The following is a 20,478-nucleotide window of genomic DNA, read 5'->3' on the forward strand; positions in this document are numbered from 1 at the left end:
GGGTCATCCGGATAAACCTCCATTTCCAAAACATCACCTAAGAGGAGAGTGAGGCCCAGGCCCTAGCACAATCCAGGCAGGACCCCACTCTTCAGGCTCCCAATCTCAACACCACCATCTCTGATTCTCTTTCCTGAAATCTCTCTCATCAATAAACAATATTTGTTACCTTTTTATTTATTTGCTGGATACAGACAGACAGAAATTGAGAGGGAAGGGGGGTGATAAAGAGGGAGAAAGAGACAGAGAGACACCTGCAGCACTACTTCACCACTTGTGAAGCTTTCCCCCTGCAGGTGGGGGCCAGCGGCTCGAACCTGGGTCCTTGCGCACTGTAACATGTGCGCTCAACCAAGTGCACCACCACCTGGCCCCTATAATAAACAAAATATTTTAAAAACATAAATAAAAAGAAGCATTTTAAACCCTTTAAAAAAATCACTGGCCATTGTTAGCATTTTATAAACTTCTAGTATCAGGTGAAAATGCAAAATATATGCTTTAGTATGGATAGAATGTTGTAAGACCTGTGGGTTTTTTTTTTCCATGCCATAACACATAAATGACTTAGAATTTGTGTCTAGTATCTCTCCTATTTTTTTTTTTTTTCTTTTTCTAATAAAGTGGAAAACTTCAAGGTTTAGTAAAGATCTGCCTTCTTACCTGGCTTTTCACTCATTCAATCCTCAGTTGTTCTTCTATCTTTCTGTGTTTCTCTTTCTTGGTATATTTAATGAAACTTATGGTATTTGGGTCAGGTGATGGCACACATGTTACCATGTACAACAGTCCAGGTTCAAATGCCATGTCCTCACCTGCAGAGGTGATGAAGCCTCATGAGCTGTGAAGTGCTAGAAATGTCTCTCTTTCTCCCTGTCTACTCACCCCCGTTCCCTCTCAATTTTTATCTCTATTAGAAACAAATAACAAACAAACAAAAAGGAAACTTATGGAGGAAATTCAATGGCTTGTTTTGTGAATGGAATAATTGTATCACAAGTACCTAATTTTAATTGATGTCAAATTGTGATTTGCTTTTGATAATTCATTAACCGGAAATAGCGGTGTACATTTTATAACCCAGCCCCTGCAATGTTGAAAGTGAGAGGAATAAATTGTCCTCTACTTCCTGAAGAGAGATGCTGCTATTAAAGAAAAATCAAGTGTCTTATTAGCTAGTTAATTCCTGTAAGAGCCCTTTTAATATTTACTCCCATTCAAGTTTAGGTAGTTGACTAATGCATACCTCAACTGACTCTATACATGTTTTACTTTTAACAGATTACTTTTATAACTAGCTCTACAGTTTGCTCAACAAAGCACAATGTCTCGAACCCGACAACCCCCGCTTGTGACAGGCATCTCTCCAAATGAGGGAATACCATGGACAAAAGTCACAATTAGAGGAGAAAACTTGGGGACTGGCCCAACTGACCTCATAGGTAAGGACAAGGACTTGGCTACATATCCATACTAAATGCTTTCTTTTTGTGGAGGACTTATGTTGAGATAATGGATATGATTGAAGGCATCATTGTGCTTGATACAAAGTGATTCAGATAAAGATAAAATAATATCTGTTATAATCATTATTATTCTATTGTTACTGTTTTTTTAAAGTCAGATCTTGCCATATTCTCTTCACCAAGTTCTTTAGCATTTCCCATATCCAAGGTTTGCTTGTATTTCCTCAATTTTGACCTCCAGTTCACACTGTCAAGTTAGCCTCCCAGCTGTTTTTGCTCCCCTAAGTTTCCCTTCCAGTGTTCACCTATTTTTATTCTTCCGTGAGTGATCTTTGAAGTACATCTCTTTCTTGTTCCTTATTCCTCTTCAAGTCGAATCCAAACCCAGTCTCCTGGAGATGTCACTATCACCTCTTAACTTTCCTCCACAGCCAAGAAGAAGCTGCCAGTTCTCCCCAGGCAGCCATTCTCATGGGGACTTGTGGATCCTGTTTTTTTCCACTTCCCTGTCCACGTTGATATCCTACCATATTTTCACAGCAAGTGCTACCATAGACTAGACTTGCTGCTTGTTTCTGTCTGCTAAGAAGAAGAACAACAACAAACAAATAAAAAAACATAAACCTCTTAAAATTAATTCCCACCTATGAAATTCTTTTTACTTATCTCTCCTAATGTTTAGAGTCAACCAAAATTCAGTGTTTAGGATCACTTTATATTTTTAAGCTCGTGGATATGGATGATAGAATACTCCATATCCAGTTGGCAGTGCATAATGTTTTTAGAAGTTGATTTGCATGTTTGTTTCCCCCTGATAGTCCTCCAACATAGAACCCTCCATTATTCCAACAACAATGATATCAACAACAACAATAATAACTACAACAACAAGGGCAACAAAAGGGAAAATAAATAACAAAGAAAAAAAAATAAAAATAATAATAAAAAAAGAACCCTCCATTATTGGCTTCTTTAAACACTTGTGTTTGTAGTTCTCATCCCAGAACTGTCTTAATCTCTTCTGTAAATTAAACATACAAATATAAATGATGCTTGGGTCTGATAAGGGTAATTTTCTAAAGATGGAACCTAGTTTTATGTATTTTTTCTTAGTACACACAAGTGTCAGGTGCAGGAAGAGTAGAGAACACGTTTTAAATACAATTGTATGATTGCTTTCATTTGATTTCTGTATGAATATATATAGATAGACTTTCTTTATGAAATAAGTCTTTATTTATGAAAGACCTGTTGGTAAAGTACTGGAGAGTATAAATTGGAACATATTCTTTCTTGTGGTGGAGCTGCTGATTCATAGATTGGGTTTTGGCAATCCATAAAACATAGAAAAGAGAAAATGAATTAGAGGTCAGTCCTGTGCTTAGTGACTGAGCTTTACATTTCTCAGCTAATTTTGTCTACAGGCCTTATTTAAATGTGTCTCCTTTCATATTGTTTTCTCTAGCTATAGCTCTAGATTCTTCAATTAACATAATTTAAATTTACTTTTCCTATGAAGATAGTTTCCTCTAATCCTCTGTCTTGGGTTTTGACACAGCTCATGCCACATTTTTCTTTATCCAAATTAGAATAATCTGCAGAATGAATTAACACAGACTGTACAGGTTGAAGCTATGTCCCATATTTTAACTGGCAGTGATTGTTAGCTCTCAAACAGGACATTTACTATTCTATGTAAATTTTAATTTTGCTGTAGCTTCAGGCATTTCTTTTCTTATTTGACTAAGTGTATGCTATTTTTATAAGTCTCACTACTTTGGCTTTCAACCTGTCTGTGTATTGCCAAGAGACTTTTTTTTTTTTTCAAAGCAAATTTAACCTACTAAATAATCCTAAGTGTCTTGAACTTAAACTATGTTGACATAAGCCAAGTAAAACCGTATAAAACACTTTTTTTTAGAATTCTACAAATTACTTTTTCAAGAAGATATTATATTTCATAAAGCATATTTCTTAACTTTCAGTAAGTTAATGAGAATGTACTTAAGAAATTAATAAATAAATGTTATGATCTTATTTACTTATATACTGATTTTATATTTGAATTATATGACAATTATTATTTTTTTTGTTACAGTGCAAATTATATTTAAGTCAGGGAACTCAGCAGCTTCTAACTAGATGCTTAAACTGCTGTTTTAGGTAACACTTTTTCTGCTTATCCTATCATGGATATTATTCATGTTTACTCTTCTAAACACCTTTTAAAGACTTTCTGTCTGTATATCTGAAATCCACTCCTAATTCTGAGTTTTAGTAACAAGATAGGTCTTATTGGGGGCTGATACTGGAGTACTGTTTTATGAAAGGGAGTGAATATTGAAGATCACAGGATCATTTTGATATTATAATTATTTTAAACTACTAAGTTATGTCTTGCCTGGAATAATACTACAGTACTCATTGTCTAAAATAAAGTCTTCAAATTAGAATAGTTCTCATTAATTTAAAAGTATGGATTTTTATATATACATCAGACTGTGTGAGCAAATATGCACTGAAACATATCTTAGTGCTTATCTTGGGGGAAAAAGGGTTAGTGTCCCAAGGGTGCTTTGTCAAATTTTTAAAATATTTTTGTAATGTAAATTGATTATCTGGGAAGCTGCCAAAGACATTACAATTTGGAACAGATTTATTTTGAATTATGGGAGTATATAAAAGAGTGCCAATGTCATTCATTACACAGTTAAAAACATAGACATAAAACTTAATCCTAAAGGAATCTTTAAATACTGTTCTTAGAAAATCAGAATTCAATATGTGAATAGACAATGATATCTTAGTTTGAATCCCTAAAGTTCATTATTTCAATAATTTTATGTAACTTAATGTTAATTTTATGTCACTTTTATTGGTCTATGAGTAATACAGAATTCTTGCTAAAAAGTTCTTAAAAATGTAGCAAAAGATGACTTGTGTAATGCATTCATGTGTACATTTTTTTTTTTAACCAGATTTGCCATTGGTTGAGGTGCTACGGGTAATTGAGAAACAATTGTGATTGCCAAATTTGACTGTTAAAAAAGTTAAATAATGAGAAAAGAAAGGGTGTGGCATCCGCCAGATATGTTTTGCTTTATTTTTGAATATAGTTGAAGTAAGTCAGTAGTGGACTGGCTGGCATTATGTCTACACCATGGCCTATTGTACTCTGCCTGGGGTTGTGCCTTCTCATCTCTATTTCTTTTTTACTCATCAGTTATCATTTGTGTGGCCTGGGAGGTGGTACAAAGGATAAAGTACTGAATTCTCAAGCATGAGGTACTGAGTTCAAGAACTACGTACCAGAGCAATACTCTGGTTTTCTCTCCCCACCCCCCATCTTACTCATAAACAAAAAAGTAACTTCTTTTTTTTTTTTTAATTGTAATTTTTAATTTTTTAAAAAATTTTTTGCTTGTTGGTAGGCCTGAGAGGCCAGTGAGAAGTTGACCTTTTGGAAGCAATGATTTGTTGTGAGAGCAGAATGAAGTACAGAAGTCGTATCATTGGGGAAACATGAAGTAGCATGAATTATCTTTATATGCAGATATTTAGTAATCTGGGAATGCTCAAGAACAGTTAGAACATTTGCCAGACTGTTTGAAAAAAAAAAAAAAAAGAGCTTTTACTTTCCATCTGCAATCCCATATCTAACTGCACACTAGTCTAAATGTGCGCAGATTATTTACAGGAAGCTGCATGATCACAATGTCATTTTTTGGTTTGTGATTTTTTTTTTTTTATTGGATAGAGACAGGAAGAAATTGAGAGGGAAGGGGAAGACAGAGAAGAGAAACAGAAAGGCACCTGCAGCCCTGCTTCACCACTCGCAAAGCTTTTCCCCTGCAGGTGGGGGCCGGGGTCTCGAACCTGTGTCCTTGCACATTGTAACATGTGTCTTCAACCAGATGCGTCACCACCCGGCCTCTGAGCATAATGTCTTTAGGCAATGATACAAAACTTTTAAATACAGTTAAAATTTTTTTGATCAATAATTTAGACTCTTAATACATGTAGCGAGCTCTCTTCTGGTAGCTATGAAAGCATATTTGAGATTCTCACAGTTTGAGGTAATCTGGAATGCTTCACACAGTTATTATAGTCCTTATTTCCTAATCACACTAATGCTTGAAGAACTTTAAATGTACTATAAGAGACCCTAAATATTACAGAAAGTCAGGCTAGACAAAATCCATGTTGATAGCAATGTATTTGTAAAGCACATTGATTATATTCAGTAATAATTATATCAAATGAGGAAATGTCATTTCTACATCTAATTTTTATTTTATGCTGAAGGTCTGGTAATACTAACAGGAGAATTGTCTTCTAATGCCATGTCTGAGGTCTGATTGTTCTTTTGAACTTGTTATATTCTTGCTTTAATTTACAGGATTGACAATTTGTGGACATAATTGTCTCCTGACGGCAGAATGGATGTCTGCAAGCAAAATAGTTTGTCGAGTGGGACAAGCCAAAAATGACAAAGGGGACATTATTGTCACAACCAAATCAGGTGGCAAAGGAACCTCAACGGTCTCTTTCAAGCTACTCAAACCTGAAAAAATAGGTATTGTCTTTCATGACTGTATTTTAAAGAAGACAATAAAAATTAATTCTGTCTTTTGAAATTTAAAACTGATAAATTGGTATAAAATTTACCTGTTATCATGTTTTATTAACTTATATTGTTTATCCTTATTTTTGATAGAAGTGGAAAACTGGTTAAAACATAAAAAGCCTATATGCTGAGCTAACAGTAAAACCTAAGGTTAATGATCATGAGAACTGCCATTCTAAATTCTTTATTAAATCTGTTCATTTAACATTTTATATACAACATTTATTTCCTTGGTCGTGAGTATAGTAATTATATTTCTGTTATATAATGGATTAAATTTAATTATTCTGCTGATTTGACCATTAAATAATGGTATTAGTCTAAATAATACTTTTTCCCCCCTTCAGTCTTTTTCCTTCCTTCCTTCCTCCCTCCCTTCCTTCCTTCTTCCTTCCTTCCTTCCTTCCTTCCTTCCTTCCTTCCTTCCTTCCTTCCAGTATAATATCAGCAGCTCTTAGCCCTTCATCCTGGAAATTACTACTTTTCTTTGTGCCCTATCACATAAATATTACCTTTATGCTCTCAGCAGTTGCTTCCTCATATTAGGAATAGTTGAAACCTGGTCTGAAGACAAAGACTCTGAATACTAAGCTGAGTATTAGCGCTGCCATTTTATAAATGTAGTACTTAGTTTCTATGTGAGTAAAAGTACAGTAATAGCATTAATTCATAGGATTAAATGAATAAGAACATACAGGTAAAATGTCTAGCATAGCTAAAGAGTTAATACAAAGTTCTCAATACGTTAGCAGTTTTCAGTTATTATTATAGCTGTGTCTGTGTATGGTGATTTCTACTGCCAGATAAGAACATTATCAGCTTCATCTCTGTGTTCTTTAAATGTGTTTGTTACACATAGTCAACACTTGATTAATAGTAGGAATACCACAAGCATAATTACACCCAGAGCATATATTCATTTTCCTCTGTTTTATAGAAAAATGCATAATTTTATAGGTTGTCTCTGATTTTTTTATCTTAGCGCATAACCCCTTTTTGCAGCACTATCTTCCTTTAGTTCCCTAAATTCCTTGATTCATAGAAAATTATAAATTTACAGGAAAGTTCAATATGAAATTTTCTTATATATATAGATATATGCCCATATTGATATAATTCATATTATATGCTTTATTACCAACAAAAATATATATAATTTGTAGCATTGATATTTTTGTTTAGTATCTTCAAAAACCGAGGTGTGAAATTTAAGCAGGAAATTGTTACCTGTTTCCTGGAGGAACTTAGAATCACTGACAAGATCTGGCATCATCTTATGTCATGTTAATCAGAAAATAAAGAAAATATATTTGAAAGTATAATTTATTTACACAGTGCTCTGCCTAGAACCTAGCACTGTGTAGGGTCAATAGACACTTAATCAAACTAAGCGAAGAAATATCTAGACTTGAGCATAGTTTCTGACAAAGCCTTTGATTGTGTCCTGGCAGAACTGGATGTTGATAGTGTGAATAACTTCATAAATGATTACAACAGTACAGAGAAGCCTGGAAATCAGAGTTCTTTCCTTCATGAAGCCTTCCCAGCCCTCCAGCCCTGCCTCTCTGGGTATGGCACCATGCCCTGGTCTGGAGGTGGTAACTTGGTATATCACAATGAATGACAAAGATCTACTTCAAGTAACAGAGGGCACTGTTTTCAGAGATTCCCTTTTGTTCACAGCACCTCCCTAGTCACATATTACAGTGACATCTTCCTCTTCAGGCATGTAGCTCATTTCTTTGTATGTGGAACTGTTGAATGTTTCATTGAATATACCAAAGTAATTGTACTGCTTATTATTTGAAAATATGCTTATTCATTCTACCACTAATTTCTACTTTTTTCAGAGGCTTAGTTTGTCTTCCCTATTGAATGATGTGTAAGCCATGAACCAAGAGATGCTAGTCTTGCCTTTTCATAAATAGATAGTAATTTTTTATATTTTATTTATTCCCTTTTGTTGCCCTTTTTTTTAAATTGTAGTTGTTACTTTTGTTGTTGACATTGTTGTTGGATAGGACAAAGAGAAATGGAGAGAGGAGGGGAAGACAGAGAGGAGGAGAGAAAGATAGACACCTGCAGACCTGCTTCACCCCTTGTGAAGTGACTCCCCTGCAGGTGGGGAGCTGGGGGCTCGAACCAGGATCCTTATGCCGGTCCTTGCACTTTGCACCACATGCACTTAACCTGCTGTGCTACCGCCCGACTCCCCACTTAAGTGTTTTTAATCAAACCACTGAACACTTAAAAAAGAAAGTCCCATAACTACGCCCTCAGATTTTTAAAAATTTGTCATTGTGTCCTTGGGAGGTGGCACAGTGGCAAGGCACTGGACTCTCAAGCATGAGGTCCTGAATTTGATCCCTGGCATTGTATATGCCAAAGTGATATTCTGGTTCACTTTGGTCTCTTTTCCTTTCTCTCTCTCATTCATGAATCAATCAGTCTTTTAAATAATGACCATAGTGTACATTTAGTCACAGCTTCTAAAAAAGTAAGGCATTGTGGCAGAACCTAGTGTTTAGGGAGATTCTAGCACACTAAGGATGTGTTCCTCATTTTGGTAGGTATATTGGATCAGTCTGCTGTATGGGTTGATGAAATGAATTATTATGATATGCGTACTGACAGGAATAAAGGAATTCCTCCTTTGTCCCTACGTCCTGCAAATCCGCTTGGCATTGATATTGAGAAGTAAGTACCCATTTTCTTCAATTTCCTTTATTTTCAGTTGTTGAAGAATTAGTTACTTAAAAGTCAACAGTTCAGTAAAACTTCAGTAACATTCAGGGCAATACAATTGAAGCACCACTATTGTTGGAAGAAAGAGATTGTTTCTGACTCCTGGTCAGCTTTATGGCAAGCTGGTGTTCCAGTTAGTTAAAACTTTGCAAGAACTACTTACCTTTCTAGTACTTTTAGTTTATATTTTGTAAAGAAGAAAAGTGTCTTGACATTTTTAGTAACTAGTTGTTTTTTTGTAACTAGTATTTCTAAGAATATAACAATTAGTATACTATTTAGATCAATATGTTGGCAAGTTTAAATATTGAGATGGTATTTGAAGTCAAACTAGAATTTTTCATTTCATCATTTTTGGGAAATATTTAGATTAAGATTCTTGAAGTCTTATTTTGCTTACACTTCTACTTATAGTGTACACTTACTCCATATTTATTTATTTTATCAGAATTGGGGCAGGTAAATGATAACTTTTAAGGTGTCTTCTAACAAATCTACAATTTTATTTCCTAATCCCTAGTAAGATGTGTTAGTATTTTTTTAATATTTATTTATTGCCTTTTGTTGTCCTTGTTTTTTGTTTTTTATTGTTGTAGTTATTATTGATGTCGTCGTTGTTGAATAGGACAGAGTGAAATGGAGAGAGGAGGGGAAGACAGAGGGAGTGAAAGATAGATACCTGCAGACCTGCTTCACTGCCTGTGAAGCAACTCCCCTGCAGGTGGGGACCCAGGGGCTCGAACCGGGACCCTTATACCGGTCCTTGTGCTACCGCCCGACTCCCAGTAATTTTTATAATTTTATCCTTATACATCTCACATAGACAGTTCATTTAACATGTTAATGCATCTCACATATTTTCTGACCTTGATGATTCTCCTTAGTGAAGTTATATATACTGAGTATTGATTGCTACCTAAACATTACTACAGGTGACAAATTAGTTCTGTTAACCTTTTCACCATAGATTTATTTTAGTTTGTTCTAGGAATTGAGACAAATCTCCACTAATCTTTATATATTTAACCTTCAGCTCTATGCTTGAACACTACTGTAATCCAAATAGCAGGCTTTTTTTTTGGGGGGGGGGCATGTTCAGGGTGGTATGGCCGTAGACTGAATAATTTTTTATTGTACTTTTTCTTGAGAAATTGCAGGATAATCCTTTCTCAGTGGTAGTAATAGCAGGCAGAAATTATAGCAACAAAAGCTATTGGATTTTTTTTTTTTAATTTGAGAATTTGTCTAGTATAGTCCAGAGCCAAAGACTCTCAGTTTGGATCATCACTTTAACTCTCAATAGCAGTATGACTGTACATAAGCTATTTAGCTTTCCTCTTTGAGGAATCATAAATCTTCTGGTATTAAGTGCCACATGATAGTTATGAGGCTTCAGTGAGTAAGCACCTGAAATAGTGTCTTTCTCATAACAAGTGCTTCATAATGTCACTTCAATATTACTATGGTTCTTTAATCTTCTTGTGTATATCTGACTCATTGCTCAGCTGCTTGGGAAAATAATCTTTTAAATGGCTATTAAGATTTCAGAGTAATAAACAATATTATTATCTTAAAATAGCACTATGTACATTGAGTCAAGAAGCACTGAAGTGGGAGTAAAAATAACAATATGAACAAATGCATAGAAAACCAGCCCCAGCCACCTGCTGCATACAAGTGGTTCCCTTTATGAATCATGACAATACAGGGAAACATAGTCTGAAGGTGAAGGGATAGAGAAAGATGTTTCATGAAAATAAAAACCAAAATAAAAGCTGAGATAGTTAGACTTATGCCAGACAAATAGTCCTAAAACTAAGATTGTAAAAAGAGACACAGACATATCTAAATGCTAAAGGGAACAATTCAACAAGAGGATATAACATTTGTAAATAGTTGTGAATTTAATAGGAGTACCTTAATATATAAAGCAAATATTATCAGACCTAAAGGAAGACATATGTGGTAATACCTTGGTAGCAGGTTTTAATACTCCACCTATATTAATGGATGGATCATCCAATTAGAATATCCTTTCATCCCAAAGTTGCAGAATACACATTCTTCTTAAGTGCACAAGGACTTAATACATATAATGAGAATGAAATAATATTAAATATCTTTTACAGCTAGAATGTTTTGAATTTAACCAAGGAGGTAAAAGACATACGGAAACTCTTAAGACATTGATAAAGGAAACTGAAGGATGTATCTTTGAATAAATTCGGCTTAAACAGATAGTGATTCAGTGCTTATGGGTTGGAAGAGTATTGTTAAACTATGGTTAATACCCAAAGGACTGAGATCCTGTATCATCCCTATAAGATTTCAGTAGCATTCTTCATAGTTATCAAAACAATTCTGGAGTTTATATGGAACCGCAAAAGATCCCGAAATTGTCAATGAAAGAAAAAGAAAAGAGCAAAATTGGAGTAAGCATATCTCATTTCCTAATACTAAATTATATTACAGAGCTGAGGGGACAGTGCACAGGTCCCGAGTCTGTTCACTGGCACCATCAATAGCCAGAGCTGAATGGTACTCTGGTTAAAACAACAACAACAAAAAAACTCACCACAAGCTATATTACAAAGCAGCAGTAACCGAAACATTGTGGTGTTGAAATAAAAAGATACACGTAGATTAATGGAACAAAGTAAAGGCTCCAGAAATAAACCTATGGTCAGTTTATTCATGCACAGAACATTCATTGGGGGAATGGGTAGTCTCTTCATAGAGGGTCTTAGGACAAGTGAATAATCATATGCAAAAGAACGAGATTGGATCATGTTGGATAGTATGCCAGCTCCCCCTGGCTTCTGCTTAACCATATGCCTATATAGGGATAGATTTAATCCCATTCAAAGCTTTGGTCTATTTACATAAATCACTTTTACATTTACATAAAGCACTCCAGGGCATTGGTGGTTCAGTGATAGGATTCTCGCCTGCTCTGCCCCCTCCTTGTCACACTCTGATTTTCACCAGTCACTTTTCTCTCCACCCTCTCTATGTCACATCCTGTTTCCACCCTACTTGGCAAGTATATATAAAGACAGCATTGTGAGTTTTACGCTAACTTGAGTTTAGTTTAGCTCGTCTTAGATTGTGCTGCGTCCTGCATGAATAAAGAGATGAGTCCCATGAGTCCCTGGTCGTCTGTTACCTGCCCGTGAAGCCAGCCCGGCGAAAACAACCTAGCCCGGCGAAAACAACAGGATCACTGTTTTATTTTATTTTATTTTTTTAGTATTTATTATTTTAGCCATGCTTTAATTTTGTTGTAGTTGTTGTTATTGTTGTCGTCATTGTTAGATAGGACAGAGAGAAATGGAGAGAGGAGGGGAAGACAAAGAGGGGGAGAGAAAGATATACACCTGCAGACCTGCTTCATCGCCTGTGAAGTGGCTCCCCTACAGGTGGAGAGCAGGGGCCTGGAACCCAGATCCTTATGCTGGTCCTTGTGCTTTGTGCCACGTGCGCTTAACCCGCTGCACTACCGCCCGACTCCCTATCACTGTTTTACAGTATGCACAAACCTCAATTAAAATATGTTATTTATTTTTTGTTCCTAGGATTTCATTGCTTCAAGCTGACTTTTTATTTTCCCTCTGATAGAGATATATATGGAAAAAGGGGAAGACATGATAGCACTGCAGTTACCTCCATTTCATTGGAGGCTGGTCTCAAACTTGGGTTGGGCTTGTGACAAAGCAGCCCTACTGTATAGGGGAACTATCTTGCCAGACCCTCTTAAAATATAAGATGTGAGACCTAACCCCTTAAAACTCTTAGAAGAAAGTAGAGGGGTAAGCTCTTTGACACTGATCTTTACAATGATTATTTTTAATATGGCTATAATGTCAACAAAGCAAATCTAAACAAGTAGAACCTACATCAAGCTAAAAAAACTTCTGCACAACAAATGATACCAACAGAATTAATGATAACTTACTGAATAGGAAAAAAATAGTTGAAAAAAATCATACAAATGATATGAGATTTATATCCAAAATATAGAAAGAATTCATATAACTGTATAGCACAAAATCAGTCAGTCTTGTTGAAAATAAGCAGAGGATTTGAACAGATACTTTTCCAAAGAATATATACAGATGAGGAGTCAGGCGATAGCGCAGCGGGTTAAGCACACGTGGTGCAAAGAGCAGAGATCCGCTTAAGGATCACAGCTGGAGCCCCTGGCTCCCCACCTGCAGGGGAGTTGCTTCACATTTCTCTTGTCCTATCTATCAGTGACAACATCAATAACAACAACAACAATAAAAAAACAAGGGCAACAAAAGGGAAAATAAATAAATAAATATAGAAAAAATAATAAAAAGAATATATACAGATGACCAATATATGCTAAACATTGTCATGACCTATCTTGTCAACCTATTCAGTTCTTGAGTCTTTAGCAGGGCAGACTGTAGAGTAGGATGATCAGTGATACACAAGTAATATTTGAGTAACCACTATGTATCTGGTTCTTTACAATTGTTATCATGACAGACTTTTACCATTTTCAATTATATTTGTCATATACCTGACAAAAAAGTTTTCAGTATAACAACTTGAATAAAAAATTTAAGTGGCTTTATATTCACTAATTCAAGAAGTAATGTTCATTTCAATTTATTACTTAAATTTCAGTAGTTAATTATATAGCTATGGAATAATTAAAGAGTAGTTTTTGAAAAAGTAAATCCACAACCCTAATATACTATAAAATGAGTACATCATTAGAGCTTTAGTTTACCTCGTTAAGTAGTAAAGTGTTTAAGCCAACGTCACAGGTAATTCCAGAGGACAGACATAATAGGTTGTGCACAACAGGCCACTTCTATAGCATGGTTAACAGTTGTCTCTTGATGAAGTCGACATTTCTATAACCAGAGGTCCCTGATCACCATTCTCCACAGTTAATTTCTGTTTCTGTAATAGTTGCATGATAGAGATAATGAAACTCAGGAGTTTGTATAGAATCAGAAGAATCTGGGAAGGCTATCCAGAGAGTGGAAGATCCAATAACTCACTTGTTCACTTAGCATCTTCTTGCAGTTTCTCGAAACAAAGAGAAGATATATTAGGATTCAAGAAAATAAAAAAAAATATATAAAATTGGAAAAATTATAGAAAACAATAGAAGAGAATGTTTTTGGCCAGAAAAGTTAGTTCTTTGCTTGCTTCCTCTGAAGATTCTGTCAGAAAAATTGAATCATTTCATTGACTTTTTTGAAATCAGAGAAGTCTTATTTCAGCAACAGAGAAAACAGAAGGGAAAAAAATACTGTTCTGTTTTACTTCCTTGATTCACTTAGTTTTTTTTATATAAGCTTTGATATCAGAGAATGATGTTATACTCAGACTAAAGCCCCTAACAGCATTTATTTCCTATCTTTTATTTCTGTTTGTTGGTGTCATTTGGACTTTCTTTGATAATTAAGAGGCTAAAAGGACCTATTTTTAATTTATTAAAAATGTCTTTGGGGAAGTAATGGCATGGCTTTAAATATTACTTGCTTGTTAAAATGTATTAGTTGAGAAGTCTCAAGCAATATGAATGCTTATTGTTAAATACTGTGGCCTGTATAAATCATAAATGATGAGGTTGCCTTTGGAAGATGAATCGACTTCTGGTGATTACAGCCTTAGTGTTTATGGAAATTCTCTTTAACTGACAGTAAAATTTGCAAGGTGGAATACTGAGGGCTCCTGTAGTGTTGTAGCCACTCTATCTGAGTATGAAAAAGAAAAGTGAGAGCAACAAAATATAGTTTCTTCAGAGTGAGTCAGAGTTTAATAAATATTTTATTGATGTGCCCGGCATGCATGCCTTCGTCTTCCAGCCCACAAGTTTAACAAGTAGCATTTATTGGCCTCCTTTGACTGCTAAAACCTTTCATATTCCTAAATTTTTAACTGATGTTTTGCACACATGGTGCCTTGATACTCCTAAAAATGTTACTAATTGCTCAGAAGAAAAATAATTCCACTTTGAAGAACGACTAATATTTGCTTATAAAAAGTCTATATTTCTGATTTATTATACCCATTGTCATAAATATATGTGCTCTTTGCACAGCTAAAATTGTAATAAAGACAAGCTATTTAAACAGAAAGAAGGTAAGAGAAAAATCAGGTTTCTATTAAGTGGGAGTTTTCCAGGTTTTATTTTTTAACAGTAATATTTGCATGAGTTGTGAATATTCATAAGTAATGTTTGTGCAGATAGTATACATTTGTGAGGGTGAGAGCATTAAAATGGAGCTCCCCCCTTTTCTTCCCAGTGTCTCATTTTTGTTTTTTTTAAACTAAATTTTCCCTATTTTTTCTTTTTTTTTAAATTGTATTTATTTTATTTTTAAGAGAGATGCAGAGAGAGAGAGACACACACACACACAGAGAAACACCAGAGCACTGCTCAGCTCTGGCTTATGGTGGTGCCGGGATTGAACCTGGGACTTAGGAACCTTAGGCGTGAGAATCTGCTTGCATAACCGTTACGCTGTCTCCCCTGCCCTAATGTCTCATTTTTGTATGTGTGAAAGTTTTACTTGGGAATAACTACATAGAATAGTCAATTGTTATGCTACTGATATATGCTTTGTTTCCATAATAGTTTTGTAGATAATGAAGAACTGCTTTGCTCCTCATCAATTTAACTTTCCAATAGAAAGAAAAGATGTGACCGATTTTTCCGCATGTGGAAACCAGGAAAGGTGGCAGAAATAATTGTTAGTTTGAGTATAAAAGAGCAGAGCCTTGTGTGAATTTATATTTTGGAAATTTTATAAAAACATATTTGTGGGTAATATATAGTGCCAGAGCCCAGTAATTGTGTCATACTGAGTAAGAAAGAAGAAAACAACAACACACACACACACACACACACCAAAGCAAGCTCTGTTTAATACAGTAGTGCAAGAAAGGATGATGAAAAATTGGAAGTTGAAAGAATGAGGAGAATATCCACACACTCAGCAGAACCACATAAGCCCACTTTTACTATGTTAGTCTTCCCTGCCTTTCATCTTTCCATCTGCCAAATCAAGAAAACGTGTTCTTTTCAATACAAACATACAACTGTAGCCTGGCTTCACTCTCTGTGGGAGGGTTATGATTTTTCTCCCAAATGATTTTTGTTGTGCTCATTCACTGATTATTAATGCAGGTAGATGGTTCTTCATGCTGGAAAACTGGTGTGTTGGAAACATTACTTCTTTTACATCCGCCCCATCCACATACCTGAGTTGTCTATAAATTTTTTCAAAAGATTGAAAGCTGAGCTTGTGCTGCCATCTAAAGGAAAACATGTATTTCAAGGGTGGCAAGAATTGTCAGCCCCTGAAATTGTGTTTTAATTCTTAAATGAACTTATTTCCCGAGTTTACACTGAAGAGTCATTGCTACCTTTGTCCATCTTCAGGTTCAAAGATTTAAAGTGTATATTCCTTTGACTTACTAGAATACATCTTTTACCGATTTATTAATCCATGTTTTCACTTCATGGGCTAGAAACCAAAATCCACTTTTTGTAGACATTTAGGTTTTGACTCTTGTATTTCCTTAGGTTCATGACATATTGCTTCTTCCTTTCCTAATAAAACTCTTAGCTATTTCTGCATTCTAAGCCAACTCTTCATCAACTTTTGCCCTAAATTTTAATCCTTTGATTTATAGTTGTGATTTTTTATTTCATACACGCATTGTCTACTTTAATCCTCAAACTTTTCCAAAGGAGAGAGGTTTAGTCTCATTATATTTGTGAAATACATAGAACCTTAAGCAGCAAAAATGAATTCCCTAAGGCTATTTCAACAAATTTAATGAAGTTTTAAGATTGAACACAGAACTGTACTCTGAACCAGTACTTACTATTAGTAGCACCTATTATAAACACTGCCATATGTTTCCCAGAGTCTTTATTCCTTTTGAACATTGTTATTTATTGTCTAAATCACATTTAAAGGTGATTGTATTAAAGATTGACAAATTTAGTTACGTATTTTGGGTTAGACTCTTGATGTGTCCAGCTGCAGGTAATGGGGGGTGGAGGGTGGGAGGGGTAGCCAAACACATAGCAGCAACAACAACAACAACAACAAAAAAACTGTTTTTGGCTTAAACAAACAAGACATTTATTTTTTTCATAATATAAAATTCCAGAAGTGGTAGACCATGATTGAGTACATGACTCAGTAGTGTCACCATGGTGTTAGGAGTGTGGGTTTGCTTTTCTTCACTTATAGCACACACTGATTTCCTTCATAATGACAGAGTGACTTGAGCACTGCCTGGTGTTATGGAATGGAATGGGAGAAGGTTTTTTTTTTGTTTTGTTTTGTTTTTACATCATATGTCAGACAAGAGGTTAATAACCAAAATATTCAAAGACCTCACCAAACTCATCAATAATAGCAACAAGTAATCCCATCTAAAATTAGGGATAGGATATGAATAGATTATTCACCAAAGAAGAGATACAGTGGGTCAACAGACATGAAAAAATTCTTCTAGTCATTGATTATCAGAGAATAAAGACAATAATGAGATACCACTTGACTATTGTGAGAGTGTCATACATCAGAAAGGAAAGTAACAGCAAATACTGGAGAGGTTTTAGGGCTAATACTGCTGATGGGATTATAAATTGGTCCAACCCTTCTGGAGATCTGTTTGGAGCACTTTCAGAAGGCTACAAGTGGACCTTCCCTATGACACTGCAACTCCTCTCCTGGGGCTATATACCATGGAAACAAACACACCCATCCAAAGGGATCTATGTGTACCTATGTTCATAGAAGAACAATTTGTATTAGACCAAACTTGGAAGCAGCTTAGGTGTCCAACAACAGAAGAGTGGCTGAGAAAGTTGTGATATATATACACAATGGAATACTACTCAGCTATTAACAATGGTGAATTTACTTTCTTCACCTCATTTTGAATATCATACTAAGTGAGATAAGTCAGAAACAGAAGGATGAATATAAAATGATCTTACAGATAGAAGTTGAAAAATACTACCATGATACCAACCTACCTTCCCTGGTCAGATGACCTCACCACCTCACCAGTGTGTCCTGGAACCCCAACTCCCCAGAGCCCTACCCCACTAGGGAAGGATAGAAACAGGCCAGGGGTATGGATCGACCTGTTAACACCTATATCTAGCAGAAAAACAACTATAGAAGTCTGACCTCTCCCACTTTCTGCACCTATAGGGACCTTTGGTCCCTACTCTCCCAGAGGGATAAAGAATAAGGAAACTTCCAATGGAGGAGATGGGGTATGGCACTCTGGAATTGTGCAAGTCTTATCCTACAATCTTCTTATTATTAAATCATTAATAATAATAATAATAACAACAACAACAACAATAACAATAAAGTTGAAAAATAAGAAAACACAAAGTAGAACTTGGATTAGGTTTAGCGTGTTGCACCAAAGTAAAAGACTCTGGAATGGGGCGGGGGGAGGTTCAGGTCCTAGCATATGATGGCACAGGAGGATTGAATTATCACGTGCAGGGATCCTGGTTCAAGCCCCCAGCCCCCTACCTGTGTGTGTGGGGGGTTCGCTTCACAGGCAGTGAAGCAGGTCTGCAGGTATCTATCTTTCTCTCCCCTTCACTGTCTTGCCCTCTTCTCTCTATTTCTCTCTGTCCTATCCAACAGCAATGACAGCAACAACAACAACAACAATAATAGCAATGACAATAACAAGGGAAACAAAGGGGAAAAAATAGCCTCCATGAGCAGTAGATTTGTGATGCAGGCACTGAGAAATGTTACTCATACACAAATTACTGTATTTTACTGCTGAATGTAAAGCATTATTCCAGCCAATAAAGAAAAAAAAAAGAATGATGAAGTTACCTTCTTCACCTCATCTTGGATGGAGCTTGAAGGAATTGTGTTAAGTGAAAGAAGCCAGAAAGAGAAGGATGAATATGGGATGATTTCACTCACGGGTAAAACTTAAGAACAGAAAGGGGAACCAAAGTAGAACACTGACTGGATTTGGTGTATTACGCTGAAGCAAAAGAACTCTGGGGAAGGAGGAGAAGGAGAATGGGAAAAGCATTTTGTGGTCCTGGCACATGATGACTGAAACAAACCTACATTGGGCGTGAGAGTGCTTTGCAGACACCTATCACAGTGAGATGAGAAATTATACCCATGTGCCAACAACTGTGTAGTAAACCATTAACCTCCCAATAAAAATAAAGAATAAAAGAAAAAAAAGTGCAATTGATGGGAAAGTGGCAGACTTCTCCCTCACAACTGTGGCAGACCCCACGAATTTCATCATTCCATTCTTTCAGTTTAGACAAAGTCACATGATTGTTGAAATAGTATTCTAGACCGACACTACCCAGGTGTTCAGGCAGAGCTATAGAATGTAGCCTGCGTGCATCAGAGGAAAGAGTACTTGCTTATCTAGGGCTCAGTCTAAGTCTATACTCAGTCATCAGATTCCTCAAAGCTTCTAAGTGCAGGCCCAATATACAAATAAATGAAACGAATACTTCCAAAGGTGACAGGATTTTGTTACGAAGTAAAATATCAAACCAGCATGAAGAATTCAAACTAAAATAAACTTCCAAAAATGTCTCCAGCTCCATCTCAAAGACTCGTATCTGGTAAAAATGATCAATGAACTTGTGTGTCTTAAATATACATATGACATATATTCACCACACACACACACACACACACCATATACACATCACAAATACACATAATATACACACAGAAGCTGTGTACATACCCTGAAGCATCATACCTACATTAAGCATACAGCCACACCACACACACATGCACATGGTTCAGACTAAAATAATTTCTTCTGATGTCAGTTGAATAAAGGTGTAAACTTGACTAAATTTCTGAGTTACTGAAACTTGACACCCATGACCCTCATAATAGTCTCATCTTTTTGTCACCTCCTACTGAGTTAAGCAGAACTTTTTTCTCCTAATTTCAAGAGAGAATACATAGGAAGAAAGATGCCTGCAGGAGGCAGGTAAATTTGGGGGATCTTTCTTGTCAGAACTGAGGTGCTGACATAATAGACTTTAGGGTTCAAATGGAAGGACAGGGTTTACCAAGGTAATCCTGGGGAGCTGGCTTCACTATCTGTTAGTGAAGATTGGGGTGCTGGCAGCCTGTGATGAAGAGGAGGATTAGTGGGGAGATTTCTTTGGGAGAACTGCTATGCTAGGAAGAGCGGGCATTGGCATATATGTGTGTGTGCTTCTTCATGCAGCCCTGGTTAAAAAAAGAACGTGGTTATGATATATAGGAGGCTTTCTGACACCTGAGAGCACCTCCTCCCCTTCCCCCTCCCCCTCCCTCTCCTCCTCCTCCTCCTCCTTCTCCTTCATTTTACCAGAGCTCTGGTCAGCTCTGACTTTTGGTGTTGTAAGGGATCGAACCTAGGACATTACAGCCTTAGGCAAGAATTTTTTTTTTTTTTAAATAGCCATTATGCTGTCTCTCCCATCCTTCTGAGTTGGTCTTATCCGGTGTGTGGAACTAGGGTGACACATTTTAGTCAGAGGGAATAGCAAGCTCAGAGGAGCAAAGTAGAAAGTAATATGACGTAGGCGGGAAAGTGTAATCCCATTGA

The 20,478-nt window shown here is 36.0% G+C and overlaps 1 protein-coding gene across 1 annotated transcript in view; it reads left to right on the plus strand.

The window, feature by feature from the left end:
- EXOC2 (exocyst complex component 2) overlaps positions 1-20,478 on the plus strand; it is a 182,056-nt gene that overhangs the window by 20,150 nt on the left and 141,428 nt on the right. Inside the window, exons 2-4 of the mRNA XM_060189160.1 lie at positions 1,282-1,442; positions 5,866-6,042; positions 8,664-8,790. Of these exons, the coding sequence (XP_060045143.1) occupies positions 1,325-1,442; positions 5,866-6,042; positions 8,664-8,790 (422 nt within the window). The 5' untranslated portion in view covers positions 1,282-1,324. The remainder of the gene's footprint in view (positions 1-1,281; positions 1,443-5,865; positions 6,043-8,663; positions 8,791-20,478) is intronic.

The sequence above is a fragment of the Erinaceus europaeus genome, chromosome 4 (genome assembly GCF_950295315.1).
Source record: "Erinaceus europaeus chromosome 4, mEriEur2.1, whole genome shotgun sequence".
NCBI classification, from domain to species: Eukaryota; Metazoa; Chordata; class Mammalia; order Eulipotyphla; family Erinaceidae; genus Erinaceus; species Erinaceus europaeus.